A 22,110-nucleotide genomic window follows, 5' to 3' on the forward strand; every position below is an offset into this window, starting at 1 on the left:
GCCTCTTGCTGTGGTGGCTCGGCTAAATCATCCCTGCATTACTGCATATCTTCCTCCACAGCAACAATTACAGCATACTTCATATTATCCTTAATTTGCCGTTATTAAACTGATAAAATGCTAACACATTCTCCAGCATGATGAAAATGTAGGGTTATTGCATTTTATGATTTTTACATTATTCAAGCCGACCATTTTTCATCAAAATAAGATGGGCCGTGCCATTATTTCATAATTATTGGAACAATTTCTCCTGTGAAAAGGGTCACTTTCCTAACTCAGCAAAGACATATCCCTATTAGACTAATTTGCCTTCATGCTAATTTTTGTCATTTTTCCCTCATTAACTATTTATCATAGACAGGAAAAAAAATATATTCATGAAGGCGAGCAAAGGAGCAGCCCGACAGAGCTGAAGCTAATATTTTGCAACTCTAATGATTTTTTGCATCCTTAATTAGATAGAATAAGGTTGATATGATTAGGTCAGGATGTAGTGTTTTTCATTAAAAATACATTTCAGAAACTGTATTCCAAATATGCCCTTGCAATTAAATAATGAATCCGACGCATTCCTTATTACGGAACCAATTAATATCAGAGGCAAGGGCGTAATTTTAATAACAGTGGGCCACGAGGCCTTCATTAGCTGAGTGAGAGAGAGGAGGAATGAGGAGAAGGAAAACAAGGTGCTCACAGGAACAGCAGCCGTCTGATATTGAGCCAATTTTAGAAAGTTATTGAACAGCACGCTCTTAAAAGGATATGACATTTTCAACAAATCAGATATGTTGCAGTAAGAAACTGCATGTTTTTTAAGGTTAATTTAGTATGTAAAGGGTAAGGTATGCAGCAATGGGACAAGAAGAGTGTCATGTGTTATGTTGAGCAGACCTCATTTAAGATAAGATAACAGGCTATATATGTTGGCATTAACAGTAAAAAGATTTTTAGAAGTTTCTCAATGTCATGTGGTTTCACAACTTTACACTTGGCAAGATAACAATACAGGATTTAGTTGAAGCAAATAAAACAAAATCAAAGTTTAAAAACTGTTTTCCGGATGCTGTAACTCTCAAGTCAGCACATGTTGTCTGACGCTGCATCTCCCTCCAGCACTGAAACAATAAAAAGAGGATCCACATTCAATAACCTGCAAATGGCCTATGATTATCAAACTTGTAATTTCCACAAGGCGGTCATTAAACATAATCTAATTTTTACTTTCTCGCCAATTAACTTTATATTATAGATTCCTGCATGCCATATGATCATTTGAGTTCCTCTGAGGTTTAAATATGACTCTGAGGTTAAGATGTCAGTCAGCAGTGAAGCTTTAGCAAATAGTGTGAATGAGTCACAGATTCATCTATCTGTGTACTCTTTAATTTGATTTGTAGGCAGGAAGGAAGGAACAATTATGAGTTTCCATCAAAGATCAAATGCCTCAAGTGTTGTGGATAACAGCTGAGTTGGGGGGGATTAGCTCAACCACCAATTTGTCATGATTGAAATTCTTCAAGACTTAACTCACACTGCTATTTACAGCATCCTTTAAAAGTGTGCTTCAATTAAAGAAATGTTTGGAGGTTTTCTTTATAATTAATGAATGTTCTTATATCCTACTTTAGTGTTGTTGTCACTTGGCAGCTGTTCTGTATCACAATCAATGTGACTGTGTCTTTGTGTTAAGGTGGTTAGCATGGAGGCTAACAAAAGCTTTGAATACAGCCAAAAGAAAACGTTTCCATTTGTTTATTTAACTGCTGTTCACACTGCAAATGAGTCAATCAGAATAACATTTGTACCAAATGAAACAAACAAAAGTCTTCACTTTAATACCGTGTTAAGTACTATCATGCTCTAAGCTAGTGTGTGTGCTAGCTAGCTCCACATCATACTAGTTCAGTAATGAGCCCCATTAATTATGTAAAGGCAGTGATGCAGATGGACCTAATTAATTGTCTCCCGTCACCCCGTTGATTACTGTACCTGGAAGGGAGGTGTTAATTTCTGTAATACTTAAGCAGGTACGCAAACTGTTTTGTCAGAGCCACCGCCATGACAATGACGGAGTGTAGCGCCGGCTGCAAAGCTCTTTTCCTGTTAATTCACCAAAAGTTTCCCAGTGGTGGTGCTAGTGACATTGTGATAATTGAAGGAGAGGGGGAGAGATTAAAAGAAGTGGGGGAAGGAGGGAAAGAGGGGGTTTGAGTGGTGGCCCTGGAGATGTTTTCCCAACATGATTGCATCAACATTTGCGTACCTTCGTGCCGTTTGTCTCCGTATGTCTAGGTAATGGGTTACCAGCGGCGAGTTTGGGAACACCCAAGGTGCTTTGCAACAGCAGCGTGGTTGGTGGGGAGTAAACCTGTTGAGAGTCAAACAGCACAGATTGGAGTGCTAATGATAACCTGAGTCTGGGAGGCTAGCTGTTAATCATGTAGGATGTGTTCTCCATCTTAATGTAAAGCAGTGACATGATGGTACCACCTGATCAAAGCCATACCAGCGCCATTTTGTTTCCTACCAATTACAAAAAAATAACACTTGGTGTTTAAATATTGTTGAAAAGTTAAATCGGAAATATTCTGTAATGCCTCTCGTTTTTAAACAAAATAACCCTATCCAGACCACTATATTTACTATAATTACTACCTACGCCAAGGAGGCTGTTTCCACATGACACCTTAAAGCTCATGAACACACCTTAGACGGAAGGATAACAATCAAACTCAGGAAACAAGATTATCCCAGGGGCATTTGAATGCAGCCTTGGCTTTGGCAGGTCTTTGCCCTCTAAGTGCCGTTTAAGTTTACAATAATTTCATGTATCAGAGTAAATGAGTCAGCATGGCATCTTTACTCACTTTTCAACAAATCTGATATGTGGCAGAAAGGAACTGCAAACTACTACTGGTTGTTTGTCAGGTGACATACAGGGCAGCTATGGTATCACAGGTGAAATACTTTTGAGGGTAATTGCATCTTTACTCTCTGTAAAAAAAGACAATGAAACGTATCACTTCACGTCGTGCAAATACTACAGTAAAGTGAGGATGAGGCCATCCGAGACAAAAATCTAAACGTAGGTGAAGGAAGAAGAAGATTTAAAGAGGAAGGCGGACAGAGGGGGCAGTGGACTGTGACAGGATACACAGGAACCGCTGTCACACAACAATAGGACCCTCAGCTCCTGAACAGGAACCCAAAACAGCAACACAGGAACACCAGGAGAGGAGCTAAGTGCTTCAGTAGCACAGGAGGGGTCGTCTAGAGTCAGAGGGCAACTATTGGTCTATGGTTGGTGTGTGTGCGCGAGTGTGTGTAGGCGTGGGATCACCGAAGTTCGCCCAACCCCCCAATAACGTCTACCAAACAGAAATGTATTGTGTATTCGTTCATGTGTACATCTATGCATGTCCATACTGTCATTTGTAAGTGTGTATACTTGCAAACCTTTCCACGCCCGCATGTGCATGTCACATTAAAGTGGCTTCTTCAATTACAGGGGATGGGTTCTTTTTTCTTTTTTTTGTGGACAGCGCTGTGGGCCCAGATGGCCCGAGGCGATAGCGAGCAGGCAGGCAAGGACACGAGCGACGTAGCAGCAAGCACAGCATCCAGTCGGAGCATTAGGGAGCTCAATATGAGATATGACTGCACAGCTACATGCCTGTGTTCCTGAAAAGGTCACAGACTTTGCTGGGCAGTAATGTGTGAAAGCGGTTCACAGTGGTAAAAAAAAAAAGGAGGGTAAAAAAGCAGATAAATATCAGACACATCTCATCTCCTCTCCAATTCACACATATATGGTTTTAAGGACGCAAATGCTTGAATAACTACTTTCTGCACAACTGTTCTTTTAAGAGCATTTACCCAGCTCTACCTTAAATGAGCTGTGGGTGGCGAGCTGTTAACCATTTGTCTGTTCCTTTGTTCAAGTCAGCATTTTTCTTTTTGATACACGTGCCTCTTCTTTGACCTCTGTTCATCACCTGCTGTTTGGAGCAAGAGGCACACCCAAACCCATGCATACTTTCCCAGAGACCTGGCCATGTGAGGGGATGGATGCAGGGATAGTTATTATCATAACTTGTATAAAACATGTATTTAAAGCCACTAAAGTTGGACATTTTAACAAGGGGACTTATGGGGATTGACTTGATTTTGAAACCAGCCTGAAATGGCCGTTCGAGGAACTGCAGTTCCTGCACATTTTTAGTCCTGGTAGTTGCCGCTTGGTTATTACCATTTTTCAGTGGTTTAACAAACAAAGCTTGGCTGGCTCAGTGGACAGGGGCTATCACTATGGTGTCACATCGTAAGATTCATTAAGTGCGAGTATCATCTTGAGATCGGGTTTATATTACCAATAAATGGTTATTCGGTGTGAACACAGGCGGATCCCACCAATTTCACAAGGTCATGCACTCCCTTTTCTCCCAAACACAGCCCTATAATGTCTCATCCCATTTCTAAACAGCTTTAGCCGCACATCGAAGGAGAAAGCAGAAAGTGTTCCAGTATGAACTCGTTGGTGTGAACAGTTTAATTACAGGGAGTGTCAGCCCCATTGCTTAATGTGTCCCTCACAATTAATCCAGGGAGAGGATGTCATTATCTACCAAAGCCTGGTTCTGGGCAGGCTGTTCTTTCAGAGGCAAAGGAGGGAGGGAGTCAAAAAAAGGAGGAGAAAGCCAGTCAAAACAAGGAAGTGCCTTTGGTTAGCCGCCTACAGCATGTTCGACCCGGTGTCACAGAACAGGATCAAGCAAAGATTATTGGAGGCCAATTCAAAACAATGTGTTCTTCGAATGTTTCGGACACCTGCCTCATGTGACTGTCAGTGAGGAAGAGATTTTCCAGTATATGAGAATATGAGCCTGTCAGCTGTCAAAACATGTCCAGCTGGAGAAAGTTAAATTGATGGCAGGTTTTTACCACTTCGAGATGCTTTTTGGTTCCTCCTTCCTTGTCCTCATTCTCAACCTCCCCTCCTTCCTCCATCCTACAGACCCCTGGCCTGTTCCCTAGCCATTCCATAATGTGAAACATCAGGCAACACATTCGACTGTTGAAGAGTGTGATAAGATTTAGCAGGAGGCTCCGACACATGGAATCAAAATTAAGAGGACAGCTCCAGGTTTTTCTGCGTGTGGATATACTGTTAATGTGGTTTACCCAACGTAGAATAAATGTCACATGACTTATATGCAGAAAAACGTTGCGTACTCTATGAGGCAACGATGAATATAATGCTAACTTAAACTCATCTATAAAGGTGCAGCCTTTAAGAAGCTGTGTCCAAGTGGCTTTTGGACTTGAATTGACACTTTTACTCTATTTTCATTTATATTTATAAATGTTTATTCTAAGATGTTGCCAGTGCCCCAAGATCCTATTTCCCTCCGAGTTAAATAAAGTATTCAGATTCTGACTCCGCAGAGGTTTTACAGCCCAACTTGACAGATCTGATTCTTTGTGACTGTCCGTCGTTAGTCACTTCTTTCCCCCTTTCTCCCTTCCTCTCCTTTAAAGAGTTTGACCTTGGCCGCTCCCTGCGGCCCGGAGGGGATGAGGAAGGTCTGGTGATCGTGACAGGTGTCGCGTCTTAACAGCCCCACATGACATCCCGAGGAGAGATAGACATTTGGAGGGGCTTCTTTTTCTTTTTTTTTTTACAAGGGTTTCACTTATAACCTTAAAGAGACAGTATGTATGTATGTATGTATGTATGTATGTGTGTGTGTGTGTGTGTGTGTGTGTGTGTGTGTGCGTGCTCGCTCGCGTCTTACCGCTGATTCCCTAACTCTCATTTTGGGTTATTGGCTCGGATACTTATCACCTCCTGCCTGGGAGGCCTGATTAGGTTGAAGCTTCTCCAAAGTTACATTTTGGATATCAAAGGCAATACTCAACTTTGACATCTCTGTCTGGAGCATCTTAATACGGAGCCTGAGTTTCTGGGATTCTGAGCAAACGTCTTAAAATATGTGTTTCATACACTTTAAGTAGGAACATGTGTTTACAAGGATTATCAGTGGCAAGTCAACACTGAATTAGTTTGGCGTGAATACTTTTGCTTTACTGTCGGTGTGATTGTTTGCATGATTAAACTTTTGCCAAATATAACTTATATTAGAGGCATGAATGCACATGTGTTACGTATATAATCCTTTAATATTGCTTATATCTTAAATTAAACAAACCAGTTGTGAATTTGCATTTTTTACTTTGGCTTATGTGTGCATGATGAAGGTTACATACCTGCAGGTGGAGTGATTAATTTATCATCTTTAATGTGTTAATCATCCTTCTTTATTATCCCTGAGCGCACATATTTTCCTTTGTTAAACAAAGTTGCAGGTGAACTTCAATGCGCTCCAAACAAACCTGGAAAAGTGATCTCCTGAGGGGAGTGAGTCAGACATGGTGTGGAAGTGAACGATGGGCTACTATCGGAGTTGTTTACTGTAGGCTGGGAGTAGGCTTTATTTTCTGCAAAGGAGATTAGTAACAGTGAATTATGCATATCTCATTTTCTGGATTATCTCAGGCACTCAGAGATATTATCTCACTGCATAATCTCTTTTAAAGTTTTTTTCTGAATGTAAATATAGTCATTGTTGCTTGTTTATCTTTTTTCTCGAAGTCCAATTTGGTCTGTGCTACTTTTGGATGGAGTGCGGTATTGCACTTGGAATATTTATAGCCTGTGATCTCGGCTTTATAGCCACTGTAATGAGGAGGGTGTATGAGAGCTACTGTAGCGTACTAGCCTTTTTGTCACTCCGCGTGTGTACCCGTGTGTTCATTATGTGTGTCCCTGCATGCAAATATGAATGGGTGGCCTGTCTTGTCCAGTGGTGCGTTTAACCAGACACAGACCTTTGATTCAGCCAAATCAGTCCCAACGCAGACAGTGTGCATCCATGCCATTTTCAAGCTGCTCCAATTATATCCGCAGAGCGTCCACATATTGGGCAAATTTACAATAATAGCATATCTATTTCCATTCTAATGGCTGACATTGCTTGGCTTATCCATGCATGTATGTCGGTGGTCTTTTCTGCTCTGTGGTTCGGTCTGTTCCCAGCCATGTGCAATGATGTCTTGACCTTGTATGTGGAGCCAGTGTGTGTGTACATGTGCATGCATGAATATCTCTGTGAATGAGCATGTGCATTTGTGCAGTGTGACCCCTGATGTACAAAGCTTGTCCATCTGTACTGCAGTATATGTGACTGTTATTTCAAATGTGTGTGTGTGTGTGTGTGTGTCCATAAGGATGTGTTGGCACTTGTGTGTGTGTGTGCCTACATACAGTGTTGCATGAACCCAGTGCTCAGCAAAGAGGCCTTGAGCCCGGGCCAGCTCTGACAGACAGACAGGGTAGTGGTGGTGGTGGGGGGGGTGGAGTGGAGGGTTTGACCCTCTATAGCTTAGAGAGCCTCTGCACAGTGCACACTTCTCTCCCCCCCCTCCTCTCCATCTCCCCTCCTGCCCCCCCCCCCCCCTCTCCCTGCTGCCTAGCCCCAAGCGCCCGCAGGCACTGGAGATGCATGCATGCGTTGCCTCGCACTGTGTGAGGCTTTGTCTGTTTGTGAGCGTGGACGTTTGTGTGTGTGTGTATGTGTGTGTGTTAGCATGTAGATGAGTGTGTGTGTATGAGTGTGTGTATGTGTGTGTGTGTGTGTGTGTGGATCTGTGGACAAAAGAAGCAACCACGTCTACCTCTTCTCTCACTTGGCAATAATCATTGATGCTCTATCTAGTGTGCCCGCTGCATGTTCGTGTAATGACTGCCTTTTGTTTGAAATCTACCGAAACATCTAGTGTCAAATGGTTACACACAAATAAATACAAGAGATAGAGAAATATAGGATATTGAAAACAGTGACCTGGTCTGTTCGAACACACCGTAGCTTCCATACAGTGGTTAATAAAGTTTTATGAGCATTCAAGCCATTTCTAAAAGACAAACAATTAAGATATAATATTCTGACGGCATATTTGGTTAAACAATTTAGCATCCTTAGGTAAGGCAAGGCAAGGCAAGTTTATTTATATAGCACTTTTCTGTACGCGACAATTCAAAGTGCTTTCAAAGGTAGTTTAAAGTGCCCTGATATAGCATTCATTTGATACAAAACAATGATACTTCCTTTCAAAATCTTATGTCATTCACCATTTGAGGGCCTTATGGAGACCATTAAGCCTCATCCATTGCCATGTCTTGATTTAACAGGCTGTCTCTTACAGGGGCAAGCCTGAATTCCTAACCCTAGGAAGCTTTATTTGAGATAAAGTCAAGTCCATACACAGCTGTTGCTCAATATATTTCCAAATATACCACCAAGTAAAGCACCTAGATCCCCACGCCAAAGATACACACAGGATCCACATCCGGATCTAACCCTAATACGCTATGACCTTTCAGAGTGCAAGGACCAGCAACAGCCCTGTTCTCAGCACCATGTCCAGAACCAGCACCATCCTCAGTGTTCTCCCAAATCTCAACTTATCTCCCACTCTCCACAGAGTTCCAATCTCTTCCCCAGTCTCGGTCCCAGCCGTAGTCCCAGCCACAGCCGGGGCTTCCATGTGCGACTGACACATAAATAACCAAACCTGTCCGCCACCCAGGCAAATTCAAATGCACCTGTCAAAGTGATGAAGCACCCGCCCGCAGGGAAGCATTGTTTACATTTTCACTCCACTCTTCGTAAAAGTGAGATTCTAATTATTTCCCCACTGTAAATTAAAGCCAAGTGGGACAGAACTACAAACCAAAATGATCACGGCAGTGGCAGGAGAAAACCAAAGCCCACCTATGGATGTATGGTGGGTAAGTGAAGTGTGTGGCTGAAGTATGGAGGGAGGCTTTTGTCTTTAAAAGGGAAGGAAAGGGAGGTATGGTGTTCACAGTGCAGCAAGTCGACTTCTGTTGTGCTCATTACATACAGGGTCTACAGAACCTCAACCAACTGGAATACATTATTCCCTCACATTTCATACATAATAATGTGCTGCATTATTTTTCATACCAATGGACACGGAGAGAGAGAGACGTAGGGAGAGAGAAAGAGAGAGGAAAGATTTAATTAGTCCATGGGAACATGCAAATGAAAGGTAAAATTAGACAGAGGCAGGGAGACCTGGAGAGTGCACGAATGGTAATGATGGCTATCTAGTTTGGATCAATCATTAAAGGATCAGGGGGACCGACAGGCCTGTTCGTGCCCACGCCTCAGGCTCCGGTCCTGGACAGTCGCCAGCCCGGCTCAGCCTGCCCGGCCGTGGAGACTTCTCCTTCTCTCCTCCCTTCAGTTCAGCGAAACACATGTGTGTTCCCATCATACATCATACACTGATGCATTTAAGCACACATGTAAACTCCCTCTCTCCATAAAGCTTAATATTTAATGGCTATGGATAACTCACTCACTCTGGGGCCTTGTTGGTTTGTGTTTATTAATCGCTGATGCATCCCCCCTTCTGGTAGTGTTTTCAAAATGGTGGCTCGATGGGTGACTTTCACATTTTTGAACGGGAGTGATTCCCATTGTAACTATAATGTGCTTTGTTTGTGTCCAACGAAATGAAGGAGATATGAATATATGTATGACAGTAAAGGACAATGGAAAATTAATTCCCACTTTCTCAGAAATACTTTCCTCCCTCTTTTTAGCTGTTAGAGGCACGTTTAAATGCTAATCAAGCATGTGAGCCAAAAGTAACACAAAAGTAATATTAAATAACCAGACAGAAAACAAATCTCAACAACTTGTACTTTCCCTAACTCAAACACAACATCCTTTTAATTTTTTAAGCAGTGGTGCCTTTCTTTTTGGCCTTACACTAACACCACAATTAAATAATTATAAATCCATCTCTTGACAGACTTTATATTTGAACACTTGAATAAACATGATTGACAGACAAGGCATTTTTCACAACATGTCAGCCCATTTTAAAAGAAAAAAGTTATCCACAGGCACATGTATTTAAGTGCTGATTGCTTTTATGTTGCTTTCATACGGTATCATTCGGTTGGTGTGAAATCGCATCTTCTCTGAGAAAGGCAGACTCTATTTGTGAACCATGGAGCCATGTCTGCAGCTGTGTCATCCCCACTTCCTGTGCCCCTGTCACTCCCTCCTGTCCTCTGTGTGCATTTGCGGTAATGTCTACAAATCCTGAAATTGATGTCCTTGCTGGAAAACAGCCGTTTATAGTCCTCCGCTAAAATAAATAAGGCCCGTCTCTCCTGATGCAAGTCAAGGGACTGATGCAGACTCTATCAGATTTCTAAATACAGACCCCAACAATAAATCCCGGCTTGATTGGGTTTCAATTGGGTTAGCTCACTTGAATGCTATCTGCTTAACCCACAGCTGGCCTGTCTGCTCCATGCAGGCATTGAACCTAAATCAGTCACTTAGTGCTATCAAATGGAACAATGGTGGAGTGGAGAGAGCACTCAAGCTAGGGCTAGAAGCCAGGCTAGCACCATAACGCAACACAACAGAGCAGAACAGAGTAGTGTCGAGCAGACAGGCCCCTCTAATGCTCTTTCCATTTTTGTGTCTTGGCGGTGATGCGTCCTGAGAGCCATGGTGCATTGCATGAAATGGCATCACCCAAACCGAACACACAAACACCTTTTCAAGCTTTTGTCTGGTCTTGTCAACTGGATTTCACGTGCTAATTAGCGTAGGATGGTGGCATGGCTAACATAAAGAAAAATCTATTTTCATGCAAGCCAAAAAACATACAAACAGGGGGATTTAAGCAGGTGTGTTAGCCAAAGTGACTTGGGATGCTGAATACATGGTGTTTCTATCACCCCTGTATAGTTTGGGTTATGAAACCCTTGAGTTGGGCCTTCACAGGGTAATAGCCGGACTTCCTGGGGCTAGCACAGCGGGAAAGATGTCAGTTCTCTCCATATTCGTGACTTTAAATGGTTGTGATTTTGTACTGTATCGTCCCACAAGAAACACACAATGTAGGAAACGAAACTGGGAGTTTCTGCACATACTTGTATTTCCTTAAAAAAGCAGCAAATCAACATACACACACTATCCAAACAGACTGATTGCTGCCTAGCAGAGGTGCTGATTACTTAAAGGACTCAGGTAATCAGTTTCCTCCAGTGTGGGCAGAGGCCAAGCTGGAGGCAAGGCGCAGTTCAGGCGTTTTCACTAATGAGCGTCTTAATTAGCGTTCAAGAGATGCATCCTTGCGTCCTTACCTCCCTCTTACATGCACACACACACGTTTTTTAAATGTTCTTCGCTAGTCTTTCTGCACTCGTGACTCTTTTACGTTTTGACAATGAGGTCCTTTCTCCTCTGGTTTGCCATTTATGCAACGTCTCCAATTACGAGTGCGGTAATGGCTCCCACTGTTTTTCTCGGTGAAGTGCCTAGAGTTGTGTTTGGCTAACCGTTTATAAGTGCGGGTTGACAGCGATACAACACCAAATTAAACCTCTCCTTCAGCTTGACCCTGCCACTCACGGCCTGCTGAATGAGTTTACCTTTTTCCCTTTTTCTGTATTTTTAACCCAATCATAATTACGCAGCCAATTAGGAGGTCACCTTGAATTTAAGAAACTACTTGAAAAACTTCCTCCTTGTCATTACTCCAAGTGTGTGTGAGTGGGTCCATTAGCTTTTACCTGGTATGGGTCTTGGGTGTTGGATAACTTTTGCATTATGGCTTACATTTCTCCCTATAGCAGATGGACGTACAGACTGTTTGCAGGTTTTTACTAACGCCATTGGTGCTTCAACGTGATCATGGTATGTGTTATGACTAAGAGTTAAAAAGACAGCATGGGGGGTCAAAATTAGGTCATTTGGCGTTCAAATTAGCCTAAAATGTACGTTAAGTTAGGGATAGTACTTCCTTATTTCTTAACTATATTGTATGTTGCACTGTTGGAGGAGCCTGGAACTGAGATATTTAAATCCAACAACTACGATTGACCTTTTTTGCCTTTCAGAATAAAGCCTTTAAATCTTTGAATCTTGAATAGTTTTATACATGTGAATATTGAATGTGTAGGTACTGTATGTGACTCAATAGGCGCTTTCGCACCGGAGTACTTTTCCCAGTATAGTTCCGAAAATGTGCGTTCACACCAAAAAAATCCGGAACTAGAACTTAGTTCATGAGAACTTTTTCTCCCATGAAAGTACCTGCTCTCTAGCAGGGACTGAAAAGGTGGTGAAAAGTTCCCATTTCTGATTGGCTGGGCGGATTGCAAACCACGCCCCGTAAAACTCCCAAAAGGTTTTGTGAAGCCACCATTTTATTTACTCGCATTAAGATTATTAGCATTAGCATTAGCCCTGCGCACCAACGGAGAGAGACTAACTTATGGCAACACAAAATAAAACGTGGGAGCGGTGGAGATGAGGAGATGTCGGCGTTCTGGCGATTTACTCGGAAGGCTTCAGTAGAAGCTGCCGGGGACTTCCGGCCGGGGACTTCGGGTGGCAGTATACGCCGTGAAGTTGTTTGCGGCCTGCCAGTAAACCCAAAGCAGAAGAAGAAGAAGTGACGTCAGCGGCTTCATTTGCCTAATCCTCCCTCAGGGACTTATTCCGGTGTGAACGCGATCTGCTCTTTAGTTCATCAGAACTAAAGAGTTCTGATGAACTAAGTTCTCATGAACTAAGTACGCCTTTTGCTAGTAATTATCACTTCCCAGAACAGGACATAAGGGCCTCACTTTGCCCGGAAGTCTGAAGCAGGAACACAGGATTTATGTCAAACAACAGTTCGATATTTTCATTAATTGAATGTTGTTGCATAGGGATAAACACAGTTGCCTTTAAGTTGAAATAATGTATAAGATCCAGCCTAATGCATGATCAACACACATTAAAGCCTTCACCCGCAGACACTATCAGAGGGGGAAAGAGCTTCCATGATCTTCACACATGGATGACTCCGAGTTACATGACCTATATAACACGTTACACGCTCCGCTTGCTCCCCTTGTCTCACCCTAATACAGAAGGGCAGCGCATTACAGGTGTGTAAGCCCCCAATACACACACACAGACACACAAAGAGTCATAAACAAGCCTGCCACCAGGATTATACATATGTATGCATGATCACAAACACAACCTGTCTCTTTACCTGCCACAGATCAGGCCCCACAGGACTCTCTAGGAATCAGCGGCTGATGCACCAGTGGAGCTTATCTGGTGTACGCAGTTGTATGTAAATAAAATGAGCAACTCAGTGGGTTGAAGCCAGTTATAATATACGGTACATTGATTACAAACTCTAATCCTAAACCTTATTGTTATGCAGGATCTTAGAGTTTTTCATTATCATCAATTTATCATAATGTATTTTAATGTCTTTGCTTGATTAGGTTACAGTTTACGACTATATCTGGACAGCAGAGGACCCCTTGGCAGGCTCAGCAGTCCCTAATGACCCCCCAAGGGAGGGTGAACCCCCACCAGAGGGGGAGACCAGCACCCATGTGGCAGTCTACATTCTGTACCTGAGTGGGCAGAAACAGAGATACAGACACTTCCTCCGTCAACCGGACGGGGCTATCGTTGAGGTGAGATATCAACATCAAGTTTTTCCTATTTAAAAAAACCTGTGAAACACAAGTTGTCTTTCAGGATATCCAGGGTTAATTCTACTTGCTATTATTGCCAATGGGATTACGTACGACAGGCTTTTCAGTATGAAGGGTACTATGAGAAATACACTCGATAAAATAATTGTCCATAAATACAGAGAAGACATCCTTACATCATGGATTTAAAACTGTCGGAATCTGTTGTCGTGATAAACAAGAGATTATTTAAATGTTCAAGATATTAATAATAATAATAATAATGGATTACATTTTTTAATAAGAGTGCTTTTACAGGTGCTCAAAGCGCTTTACAATTACATATTACACATGTAAATGTCAATATTGTGGACATTACCCACAGGAGCAAATGCAGGTAGAGTGTCTTGCCCCAGGACACAACGGCCTGACGCTGAGGCGGGTTTCGAACTGGAGACCGCCCCTATATTAAGTCCAGCAAGGATCTTTTTTAACTAAAGTTTGCAATTAAAGAGAAAATGGACACAGAGAGGGTGAGGAAAACTTTCTCTGCAATAGAGAGTAAAAAAGGGTGAGGACAGAATTGGATGCAGAAACGAGGTCCTTATTCTTTTTTCTTCTTGCGTTTTCCACATTTTCAATGATTTATTCTCTTCAAATAGTAAATGACAGGATGTGCCCTGAGAATCAAATCAAGACTTAGTTTACTGTGTATCTATAAACGCTGCTCAGTACATCCGAGTCAACACAATTCAACTTTTTCTATTCTGCCTGTTTCATCGTTTTACAATCTCTAATAATGACAATTCAGCATCTCAATCTATTTAAAACTGTTGATGACGTATTTTGTAGATAGCAGAAAAAGCACACATTGCCAGGCATCGTACCCATTGCAACTTATATTTAGCTCTCCGTCCTTCAACAGGCAGGTCAGAAACAGACTGATTCTCAGATTGCTGCCTAATTAAAAGTAGTGTTTGTGACTCCTGCTACAGCGGCAGGAAGTCGTTCCTTTCCTCAATCATTTTGTCAGTCGCCCAAGAGCAACCTGGATCATCCCGACCAAATTAATATTTTGAAGTTTGAATGTCAGAGGAGTGAGGAAGGAGGGGGTTATGTGCGCTAACAATTAGCTCTGAGGCTCTTTCGCATTCTAATGGTTCTCCGTCATAATTTGAGTGATGGTGAGCTTATGTGAGTAAACACACAGCATGGTATATTTATTACTGGTGTCGCACTGTGTGTGTGTGTGTGTGTGTGTGTGTGTGTGTGTGTGTGTGTGTGTGTGTGTGTGTGTGTGTGTGTGTGTGTGTGTGTGCCTGTAGCCTCTAGACCTGTGCATAGCAGATGAGACATCTGGGTGGATTGTTCATAGCCAAACAGCACACACTATTCGACTCTGATACAGATGCACAGATCATCACTTCCTGTGTGAACAACTGTTATTTTTCTAGACAAAAACATACAGATACAGATGACCACACATATTTACTACACTCAAAACAAACACATTAGCTTACTGAGAGTAAAGTATGTCATACATCATATACTGTATATATATATATATCAAATACTATTGTTTGATTATTCTTTGGTATACAATACTAAGTCACGTTTTCAGAATTGTTTTGACATACTAGACTATGTTTTTAAACATTTTTTAAAGACTACTAGGCTTTTTTAATTTTTCGACACAATACTAAGTAATTTTTGTAATTTATGTTTCTACATCATTTTTTCTAAATATTTTCGACATCATAAATACTACTTTGCAATTCCTTTCTACTGTGCTGACTCCATTCTTTAAACTGTGAAGGGAGTTTCATCGAGGCCATCTTAAGTGAAAGATAGGTGTAAACGTCCTTGGAAAACACGCACACACACACACACACACACACACACACACACACACACACACACACACAATCTTTCTGTTGCTCTTTTCTCACACACTGTGTCTCTTGGGTGTTGCTGTCTGTTCCTTGCAACTTAACAGGCAGGGACCTCCAGTAGCAGAGACGCCGGTGGCACCCTCTTTCACCCGCTGGTAGAGGGGAGCGATAACACCGACGCGCAGCATCGCCGAGAGAGCACTATGCCATTCCCCTTCCCCTCGTAGCGCGGACCCCCACTTTACATATTCAAAACTAATCCTCCCCTGAATATATAGACTGGTTTTATGTATAGAGCAAGATCCGGGAACCACCAAAGGGCATCCCCACCACTCGGAAAAACACTTGAGCTGATTTTATTAGCGCTTTATATAATTCTGGCAGCGATACACACACTGCGACAGGGCGCTGTGTACAAACTGGCCTTCAGATGTAAGGTGACAGCTCCTCAGAGAGAAATAAGAGCCGCGCAGGCACTTCTGCAAAAATTAAATAGATAGAAAATAAAGAATGAAATAGACGAAGGCTCCACGATGGTGACCACAGTAATGCAGAGGAGTCCCATCTGTTCTTAGATTTATCACATTTTAAAGCAATTTTATGGGTCTTCCTGTATGGGCTTATTACTTTATTCACTTATCTGAATGGTTTATGGTGATGCGGTTATGTAGCATGAATCCTGTTTGAGCAATAAAAAAAATAATGTCATTAGTTTTACTCTAAGCAAAATACTGAGGTGTTTTGACATTTCCACACAGGTTTTATTATAAGCTTATCATTGTTTTGACATCTTCATTTAGAACATACTATACACTAGGATTTTATTATTTGTATTACACTGACACTTAGGGTGATAATGACAAAAACCTGAATTTGCCTCCATTTACTGAGGAAATATTGACTGATCACTCATTTCCCTTTAAGAGCTGTGTTTTCTCAGGCAGCGTCCTGGACACCAATGCCCCGAAGGACCCGCTCCTCCCTTAGACTAACATGACCAAAGCTCCAGGGGCCAATATTTCCATAATACCCACACATTTAAATCCAAAATAGGTCTAAACGAACACCTTAAGAAGCAAGTCCTGGAAGAAGTGCCCTGAGCTATAGACACTGTGTGCATGTAACATAACCGCGAGGTGTGTCCTGTTTGATTTGGAGGGTAAGAAATGGAGCAGGAGTCATGAGAAACGAAATATTTCCGATGTTTATTCAGCCATTATCGAAGTTGTTATCTTCCCATGTTGGCACGAACAAAGAGGCAGGATTACATTCTGAGTTGTGGGTTTGCGGTAAAACATAAAATGAAGTCTTTATTGACTTGCATATTGTATTCTGTTTAAAGAAGTTAATATTAATGATCCATCATATGCTCTCATCAAGCGCGTCGCCCAGGGCCGCTGTTCCTAATGGTGGCCACGTTGAAGGAATCTTCTCGCTGATTCACAACAATAGAAAAAAGTTAAAGGCGCGCTCCCATCAGTGTGCTCCAATAAAACACATTAAAGGTAAAGTGAGGTGTAGCTTCTCAAACACTCATTACCTATAAACAGATGTTCCCCAGCTGCCAACTCGCAAAATGCACTGCTGACAACAACTGTTAGGGCCGGGATTATGCAGGGAAATGCATCTATATAACCTAGGACCTTCAGAGAGGGCCTCATAACCACTCTGTCTGAGGAAACAAGATGGCTGATGAAGAAATTAATGCAGACAAAGTCATTATCTTCCCTCCTAAAACCACAGTGGGTTTATGTCCCCCTGTGTCGCTTTTTCTCCGGGGCTAGCATTTAAGTGTCGATGGACTTATAAAAAGATAGGACAAGCCAACTGTGCCCCTTTTGTCTCCTCTCCTCCATATGGGAGGCAGCAGCATATGCACGAACTGGCTCAGCTTCTGTAAAACTTCCATTAAAGATGCACAACTAAAGCTCTGCCAGCTTGAATATTACCTCTCTCCGCAAATTATTTATGGCTCGGAAAAAACGCTGATGATGAGTATCTCCAGCGACTTGTATAAATAAAAACACTTTTCTCGGCAATTTCAGCTTTTTTCTCTCCCTCTTCGGGAGAAAAACAAAAGGTACGCAGTTGATTCACATAGTAGGGTTTGAACTGTATCACATTTAATTATCAGCAGGGAGGACTGCTGTATTACGCATGCTTTGTGTAATCAGCAGAGGACATCCCCTTGTAGTTGGGAGATTTTTATAATTACAAAGCTGATAAATCTGATGATAATAATGACAGATGAGGATCAGAGAAGATGAGGAATAGGGACACCTCATGATGATAATATGCCATCAAATCTCTCATTAAAGGACCCTTTGTCTCGCCTCTGCATGACTCAGCCCACATGACTCTTCCTCGGACCAATATTGACCTAATTTACAATGCAGAGAATATTAAGAAGTTAACCTTTGGAAGGAGAAAAAAACACCTAACAGCAACATTAATTGACAAACGGCATCAACTCTCCCTCTTCCCCTGTTTTGTAATTACTCTGCCGCATGTTTGATTGCCGCTGAGGACCCACGCTTCATTTGCCGTGAGGTCATCGGCAGCCCTCAGAAATATGAATACGATTTATACAGGAAAGGAAGTGTGTGTGCTATCTTTCCTGCACACATATGAGAGACACAGAGAAAGAGAAGAGGGGGGGATGTCCTTGGCTCCATACTGTATGTTGCATGAGGAGATTAATGCCTCCCTGGCAGCCATATCTGCTTAGCAGGAGGACTTCTCCAAAGTACACCGCATGTAATTATCTGGCAAGTTTATACTAGTTCCAGATAAAGAAAGCACTCTGTGGCACATTTTTTCAAGTTTGCTCAATTGCTGTGTAATTTGCAACTTTTGAGATGTGCCAGCCTACCTTTTTTTTATGCTGTATGAAATATAGAGCTGAAGGTGTGAGGAAAGAATGTGACATAATTTTATCACATTACCGATCGTTATTTATGCACCACAATATCATTTTTTCCTATATTTATAGACAAGATATATCAAGTTTACAGACACATTTACGATCCATCGTTTTATCATGGCTTATACCGGTGAGATTTAAGTTGTATTTCATATCCCTGTACATAAGTAGGCCAAGCCGGAGTTGTGAGAGCTGTTTCCCCTCTGGGACTGGAGGGAGTGTGTCATATAAAGTCTCCATTTCTGCTTCTCCTCCAAGTTCAGAGGTAGAGTCTGTGCATGACAACACTCCTCTCAGGCCTCCAGGAGCATTTCAGTTCTCCTGCCAATCTCACTGACTGTCACCCAACCTGTATTTGGTGCATGTGGCCCCCGGAAACAGCTGTTCATTTATTGTTGCTCTCGCATTAAGGTGATTGGTGACATGGAAGGGATGGACAATGCAACGCTGATGGTGCCCAGCCAGGGATCGACCAATCAGAGAGAGGACAAGGAAGGTGCCTCACACCAACTTCGAAAACGGAAGAAGCTATTTGGGCGTAAGTGCATTTGGATACAATCAGTAATCCTCTTCACTTCATCTCACATGTTTTACCTTTCGATCCTAGCGGCTGTTTGTTTAGCAGAATTTGCTCAGTTTTGTCGGCTCTCTCGCTCCCTCAGGGTTCCACCGCGTTGAGCCCGTAGGAGGAAGCGGGTGTGGCTCCAGTTTCGCACTGCAAGACCTCCGCCAATGATATCCAAGCAAAGGATAAGATAGATGGCCGCTAAACGACTTATCAACCGTCTGTTTGACTTGAACTCTGTGCTCCTTGTTGAATTCAAATATTAAAAACGGAATATTTCTCACTAAGCAGCTCAACTAACGCTGTATTGCTGCCATCATCTGGAAAATGTGGTATAAAATATCTGATTACTTTTCAAAAGCTACAGTGTATACAATTGTGCAGCACTTTCTCATGTGTTATATAGTTGAAATGTAAATTATGGGAGTTTGACTCATCAGAAAAACTGAATTGTAAAAGCATACCTCTGCAAGTAAGTACAAAACAATAAATAGTATGTGAACTACTTGAAAGCTAATAAAGATAGTTCAGAAACAGTACAATTTAAGGTGTTGAGCCCTGCCTGAAAAATGAAGATTCTATAAAGTCACTAATCAGAACCCGAGTGATAAAATATCAATATTGGCCTCACATTAAGCGGGATAATATTCAGGCCAGCTTGATTTGTATTGAATATGTGCCTGCTAGCCGGTGCTCAGTGTAATGAAGTGGCTCACAAATCAGGCCATAATGGCTGCCTACTTACACATATTGCTTAATTAAAGGTTGTGAGCTTATTAGCATGTGTCTCTGGCACAGGGCGCGGGAGATGGGAGACGGGACTGATGTCGTCCAGGGCCGGGCTTTAAAGGTTTTATAGATAGCTGACCTATCATACTAAAGCCATAGCCCCCCTCCTAAAATCGGATCTTAATAACCTGTCATTTTCATTGATGATGATGTTCCTTTATAGGCGGCCATTACGGATCAACTCCTGGGTCTTTTTGGATGGCGGTACAGGGGCCATTCGTGCTCGCCATTATCAGGTACACACCTTACTTTGGCCTTGAAGTCGCTCTTCAAACCATCAGTCGTGGCCCGGGGGGATGTGGACACACACGCACACGCACACACACACACACACACACACACACACACACACACACACACACACACACACACACACACACACACACACCTCTGTTTCAGATCCTAACAGCTCTATGGGCCCAAATGTCTGCAAAACAGGAAGAGAAAAATGGCAAAAAATGTGATCAGAAATCAGAATCAAAACTAGATGTATTGCCAAGAAGGTTTACACACACACAAAATGTGCCTTGGTGTATACAGTATGGTGCACACTCTAAACACAGTAAAAGAAGATAAGTTGTAATAAAAAGGACCAAACAATTCAAACTATTATAATAACTATTTCAAAAAATACTCTTATAACATTGAAATACAGAGCAATATTTACATGACAAACAGTATAACGTGACAAATACTGGGAATAATATCAGTATTGTTGTGAAAAGTGGAAAGCAGGGCAGTATTAGGATGACATTTTATAAGTCCATGTGGGATTTTAAATGTTGGCATAATTCTACATTGTGTATCTCCACTGTTTGCACAGATAATGACATTTTCTTTAATTTGGTGTATTTCTTTAGCGTTGGCAGGATGTGAGCCCCTCGCGCTGCTCTGTGTCCTTCTGTCTGCCTTTGACAGTAGCCAGAACCTATAGAGCTAATGCGCTCCAATTAGAGATCACTCCATTAACAGTGACAGTGCTACACCCCCCAATTCAATCAGCCCCCTAATGAACATTAAGCAGAGACGCTGCCTCAGAGATGACAGGAAGCTCTTCTCTCGCTCCATTTGTCCTACTTTACCACCTTTTCTCCCACTATGTATTTCTCTATGTACGTATTTCCTTCGTAGCAACAAGACGTAGGCCTCAGAAGCAGAGTCGATGCATCTAAAAAGCATAAATATTGCTGTTTTGATATCTGAACACCTTTATATAAATCTATTATCTTTGATGAATGTTTTTCCCCCTTGCTTTGTCTCTGTTCTCATGTTTTCTGAGAGTAACACCAACTTTTCAGTTCTTCATCATCAAAACAATGCCCTCTGCAATATTTTCAAACTGGAGGCAGAAGGGGGGAGTAAAGGTATTTCAACGGTTCAAATATTTGATTGTTAATGACAAACACCATTTCACCGCGATTTAAATTTCAAATTGATCCCTGGGAGCAATTATTTCTGGGGGAGAGAAACACGCCGCGAGGTCTGGGCTCCACATATTTGCTGATTTAAGTTAAAAGAAAAGCTTTTTGCAGAGCTATCATAAGGGAGCCACAACTTTTTGAAGTAAGTGCCTGCATCTGCTTAGAGCCAGCCCAACCTGGGGATGTTGCTGGAGAGTGAGAGAAGAGAGGGGGGGAAATAAAACATAAAAAGAAAAAAATAACACTTTGTCTAATTCTATATTTATGTAGCTCTCAGCTTGAGGTGTTCACATAAAACAGTTTGTATTCAGAAGTGCTGCGGTGATGGTTCCGCTGCGAGGAGATCGGCGACTCTTCTGGCGCGGTTGGCGGGGGCAACGCAGCCTGATTCATTTGAATTAAAGTTACCAACTATATAAAAGGGATTCAAATTCTCACTGCTTTGTTTTTTCCCCCTGATTGTTTTTCTGAAAGGAAACCACTTTTCTTTTGATCAAGAACTTTGTACATTCACTGTCTTTGCATACGTTTCTATTCACCCAACTTTCATTTAAGGCACCTCTTTGTTTGATGTTGAAATGTAATTATGTCTTGTAAGGAGTGGAAGAGCGTCCTCTGATGCGTTAATGATCAGAGAAATCCTACAGACTAACATCAATCAAAGACGTCTGATGACATTCAGCTATAATGTGTGTTCCCTAGACTTCTATTAATATGATTATTTTCTTGAAGCATATCATCTTACATATTAAACTTTTATATTCAACCTCTGTCTTTGCAACTATTTAATAGTGTAACAAAATAATAATGTATGTTTTGGTATTTTAAACTCTGCAATGTACATTAATGTATATTTGACATCTCTTTTTAATATTACTTGTTTTATTTTAATCATATATACAAAGAAAACTCACTAA

The 22,110-nt window shown here is 41.8% G+C and overlaps 1 protein-coding gene across 1 annotated transcript in view; it reads left to right on the plus strand.

Moving 5' to 3' along the window:
- ofcc1 (orofacial cleft 1 candidate 1) overlaps positions 1-19,302 on the plus strand; it is a 72,378-nt gene extending 53,076 nt beyond the window's left edge. Inside the window, 3 exon segments of the mRNA XM_034212069.1 lie at positions 13,406-13,603; positions 18,830-18,956; positions 19,081-19,302. Of these exon segments, the coding sequence (XP_034067960.1) occupies positions 13,406-13,603; positions 18,830-18,956; positions 19,081-19,154 (399 nt within the window). The 3' untranslated portion in view covers positions 19,155-19,302.
- Positions 19,303-22,110: the final 2,808 nt, after the last annotated feature.

This window comes from Gymnodraco acuticeps, unplaced genomic scaffold (assembly GCF_902827175.1).
Source record: "Gymnodraco acuticeps unplaced genomic scaffold, fGymAcu1.1, whole genome shotgun sequence".
In the NCBI taxonomy this organism is placed as follows: domain Eukaryota; kingdom Metazoa; phylum Chordata; class Actinopteri; order Perciformes; family Bathydraconidae; genus Gymnodraco; species Gymnodraco acuticeps.